The sequence below is a fragment of the Macadamia integrifolia genome, unplaced genomic scaffold (genome assembly GCF_013358625.1).
Source record: "Macadamia integrifolia cultivar HAES 741 unplaced genomic scaffold, SCU_Mint_v3 scaffold3719, whole genome shotgun sequence".
In the NCBI taxonomy this organism is placed as follows: domain Eukaryota; kingdom Viridiplantae; phylum Streptophyta; class Magnoliopsida; order Proteales; family Proteaceae; genus Macadamia; species Macadamia integrifolia.
This window is the reverse complement of record NW_024869760.1, coordinates 1-4,851: the sequence shown is the minus strand read 5'-3', so window position 1 is coordinate 4,851 and position 4,851 is coordinate 1. Positions and strand designations below refer to the sequence as shown.

At 42.5% G+C, this 4,851-nt stretch overlaps 1 protein-coding gene across 1 annotated transcript; it reads left to right on the top strand.

Annotated features, from left to right (window-relative positions):
* Positions 1 to 6: 6 nt before the first annotated feature.
* On the top strand, positions 7 to 3,098 carry LOC122068330. The gene is made up of 3 exons (XM_042632203.1): positions 7 to 1,476; positions 1,831 to 1,972; positions 2,058 to 3,098. The coding sequence occupies exons 1-3, from the start codon at positions 367 to 369 to the stop codon at positions 2,768 to 2,770; spliced, it is 1,965 nt and encodes a 654-aa protein (XP_042488137.1). The 5' UTR covers positions 7 to 366; the 3' UTR covers positions 2,771 to 3,098.
* The last annotated feature ends 1,753 nt before the right edge of the window (positions 3,099 to 4,851 follow it).

Sequence of the window (4,851 nt, the reverse complement as noted above, 5' to 3'; positions counted from 1 at the left end):
AAATTCACTGAGGCAAAACGTCTTGCCACAGATGAAAAACTTCGCCAGTCTAAGGAATTCCAAGATGCATTGGAGGTTTTAAGTTCCAACAAAGATTTATTCCTGAAGTTTCTGCAAGAACCAAATTCTCTATTCTGTCAGCATCAATATGAATTACAGTCTATTCCTCCACTTCCCCAGACAAACCGAATCACAGTATTGAAGCCTTCAAAGACCGTGGAAAATAACAGATTTGTTGGGGCAGAGAAGCATGAAAGACAGGCAAGGAAACAAACTCAGGTAGCTGAAGCAAGTGGGTGGGACAAAGACAGGCCCAGCTGGAGTTCTGTCTTTGGCAATCAGAAGGATGATAGTTCTGCTCAACCAATGCGGATAGTGGTCTTAAAGCCTAGCCCTGGAAATGCTTATGATGTTAGAACTCTTGGTTCTTCGCCTCCTTCTTCACCAAGGGCGCCAAGTAATAAAGGCTACTATGGGGAACTCGAAGATGATGAGGCACAAGGATCAAGAGAGGTAGCGAAGGAGATCACGCAACAGATGCATGAAAGTTTGAGTGGTCACCATAGGAATGAAACTTTCCTGTCCTCCCTCTTTTCCAATGGTTATGTATGGGATGAAAGCTCTTTGAATAGATCAGAAAATGGGTATGTAGAGGAGGGAAATCTCAGTGATTCTGAGGTAATGACACCAACTTCAAGACATTCATGGGACTATATCAACAGGTTTGGTAGTCCATACTCGTCATCTTCCTTCAGCCGTGCATCCTATTCTCCAGAGTCATCTGTCTGCAGGGAGGCAAAGAAGCGCCTTTCAGAAAGATGGACCTTGATGGCATCAAATGGAAGCGGTCCAGAGCAGAGACAAGTCCGGAGGAGCTCTAGTACATTGGGGGAGATGCTTGCTCTTTCTGTTACAAAGACTGCAACATCTGGTGAAGAAGATTGTGATGGAAGCCAAAATGTCTTGAGTAGTAGGTCCTGTGGTGGTGAACAAGATATGATGGCACCAACATCAGGTGGGTCATCTAGTAGGAACGAGGATGAAAGTGGAGAGGTTTCTCTGAGGAATCTAGCGAGATCGAGATCTGTCCCAGTGTCTTCCACGGTTCATGGGACCAGATTGAATGTTGAAGCTCCAGATCCAAAGGTGGATAAATCCATTGTTCCTAATAAAGAGGAAACAAAGTCCAAGAGTGGGAAATCATCATTAAGGGGCAAAGTTTCAAGTTTATTTTTCTCAAGGAGTAAGAAAACAAGTGAAGGAAAATCTAGCACATGTTCTGTGGCTGGCTCTCAAGATGAATCTCCAAACACTACTTCTGAAGTTCCATTGGCTTTGAATCCACTTTCTCTCCAAAAGACAAGTGATAATGTAACTTCTTGTGTTACTGATTATGTCCCCGAAGGGGACCTGTCAAGCAAGAGTTCCTCTCCAGCAATCTGTGTTGGAACAAAACAAGGCACTTTCTCGAATGAGGTATCAGAGTTTGTTTCATGTACTTCTATTTACTTTTCGGAGTTTGAATATAAGTTCCCATCTTAAGATTCGATGTGTTCTGTTTTCTCTTTCTTTTGCTTTTCGGAAAAAAGGTGGACATACCTCTCTCGGTAGTCTTTTTCTCTAATAGTCCTTTATCCATCCATTACTGGCTTTTCTTCTTCTTGTCTTGATCTTTCCGCTTGTGTCACCATTTGATGTGTTTCTTTTGTCAAACTTAAAGGATTTGAATTCCTGTTTTTGGCCGAGGATAAAGTGATAAATGACCTTCATGTATTCTATATTATTGGCTTCCTATAATTTCCGTGTCATGAAAAATTGCTTACCTTGCAGGCATTGCTATCTGTAACAAAACCCAGCATGCCAGTAGAAAACCAGGACCAACCTAGCCCCATTTCAGTCTTGGAAGCACCGTTTGATGATGATGTTAGCACCACCCCACAGCCCTCCGGACATGTGTTGTCGGACCACCACGGTAGGTCAATTGGCTTACCCCTGATGTTGACAAATTCTTTCCTTCCCACATGATTGATTGGCTTATTGTGCTTCATTCCCTCCAGGACAACCTGTGCACCATCAACCTCTTAAATCCAGCTTAATTGACAAATCTCCACCGATAGAATCAATCGCACGGACATTATCAGGGGATGGCGCATGCTTATTATCAACAGCATCTAATCTATTAAACCCCTCTAGATTTTCCCTGAAAGCCACTGAGGAAGAAGAAGAACAACTTTTATTTGTCCACGCATTACTCTCAGCTGCAGGTCTGAACCATGACGAGCAGTCAGGGGCAGTCTTTGCTAGGTGGCATTCGCCTGATAAGCCATTAGATCCATCATTGGTGGACAAAATATGCAAGTTGAAAGATGAGAAGGCACGGTTGCATGAATCAAAGCGTAGATCAAATCAAAGTCTTCTTTTTGATTGTGTCAATGCAGCTCTGGTGGATATCATGGGATATGGATCAGATGTAAGCTCTTGGGGAAAGGCATCGTCTAAAAAGACACATTCCGTAGGCTCACCAGTGACTGTAGATGAAGTATGGGGTCGTGTGAGGGAGTTGTTCTCCAAGGAGGCAAGGTGTTTTTCAGGTGAGAATGGGGAGAACAACAGCCTGGTAGTGGAGACAATGGTAAGGAAGGAGGTGGTAGGGAAGGGCTGGGAGGAGCTTATGTGGTTGGAATTGGATGCTTTAGGGAAAGAAATTGAAGGTGAGTTGCTGGAGAAACTGGTGGATGAGGCGCTTGTTGAATTAACAGGTTGTTTATGATTAGGCATTTTTTTTTTCTTTTTCTGAGTGATTGTTCACCATGTTGATTTGTTCTCACTTCTCACCAACTTTGATTTCTTTAATGCAACAACCAAGCATTTGATTATGTTGGCTATGATTAGCCATTTGTGATTATTGCAAAGTTGAATTAGTTGGAGGAGAAACTGCTGACCTTTATTTCAAGATGATTGAAGAGGGAAAGCATTGTCGAGCTGTTCAACTAGTTCATTCATACTTCTCTTTTCTTGCTTCTTTTGCACTTCCAATGTATCTCTTATGGGTTTTGTCAACAAGATCCAGAGCTTAATGTATTATGAGTTTTCGATTTTGTTACTGTTCTTGCTTCTGGGTAGCACATGGGACGTTTACAGATGGCATTGGATGCATCTAATTCAAGCATATGATGTTGAAAATCCACTTGTTTCTTGATGATAAGCATTTGCGATATGATGAAGAAGAAGAAGAAACGTATTGGGTTAGAATTAGATTGGTTTTGCAACATTGAGTTAGACACTGTTTCTTATATCTCCACAAGAATTAGTTTTTCACTGGGGATACACCAATGGGAAAGAACAATTGCTACCAACCCTCAGACCATACAAAGAAGTTCCCTAGAGAACCTCACCCTCACCATTTTCGAAGTGAATTTACCCATGAAAGCTCGATCAATCGTTCCAACGGCTACAATGATCATCCGTGGTTAGTATCAGGTGTCCAGGAACGTCTGAAAGTCTGAAACAAGACTCCTTTCCACATAGCAATAAAAGCCCCAACAACATAAATAACGTTCTCGCAATAGGACTCACATGGCGAATCAATAGATAAGGATGAAAAATGCACACCATCTTAAATTGTTCTGTCCATGACAGCAAGAATGTCACATGAAGTAGATTTCTTTTCATTTTCTATGAGCCAGGACACCTTTGTACACGGTGACCCTGGCCTTTGTTGCCACACCTCAGGTTGTGCCATTTGCAAATCTAAATAAGCTTGACCATGAATTACCTCCATGCCACGGGAAACATTCTTGTGCCAATCAATTTCTTGTTGCAACAGCTACAGTTGAATTGCTCTCCTTCTTCACACTTTCCCTTCCAATAGGGTGGAATGAGTCCAAGCCCATCGTCATTGAAGCTTCTAATATCTTGCCAAATACGTGAGTCGATGAATCCTATCACAATATCTTCTCCATATCCCGTCTCCGGGCAGATGTCATAATTGGAATAAAGGCCTAGAAACCCAGGAGAGCGGGTGGTCTGAAGCTGAAATCTGTTTGTATGTATCTTCATAAACGAAGAGAATTCTTGGAATGACAGAGAGTTTCGAAGCTTCCTCAGCTGTGAGCTTCGCTGTGAACTTATTGTTAAGTTTGTCTCGAATTCTTGACCCGTTTTGAAGATTGACCCGATCCGACATATTTTGGTGGCGACCCGAATGGGAATTTTTCTGAGATTTGTGATGGAAGCAGAGGGCTTGGGCCGATAAGCCCAAGCCCGGAGCCCATCACTGATCTCGTATGGGGGTGCGGGGGCGTAGCCCCCGCGGTATGGTTCGACCGGATCGACCACGACCCGATGGGTCGAACCGCTATTTGGAGTATATATATAATGTACTGTTGCTTGTTGAGAGTCATTGTATTCTAGGGTTTTCACGAAGCTAGGGTTTCAGGGCGAGTTCTTCCTCGCCGCTGCTAGGGTGTAATCTTTCTTCTGCATAGTGAATCATCTTCTTCTTCGCCCGAGGACGTAGCACACCACCCTGGTGTGTGAACCTCGTTAAATCTCTGTGTCGTACAGATCTATTGTCTCTCTTTATTCGTGTTTTTTGGTGTTTGCTCTAACAGAATGGACAATGTCAGTTATACTATGTCTCCAGCCAGCCTTCTTAAATGAATAAAAGTGAGGAAACAATCTTACCACATATGCAACAGTGATACAGGGAAGGCTTCCTTGACTTATGCTATGTGAAATCATACGGAGTACATAGTAAGCATAAAGTTATTGTTTTGAGTCATTCCAAGCAAGAACAGCTGGAATAAGAACAGTGAACAGGTAATTCAAAAAAAAAAAAAAAAAAAAAAA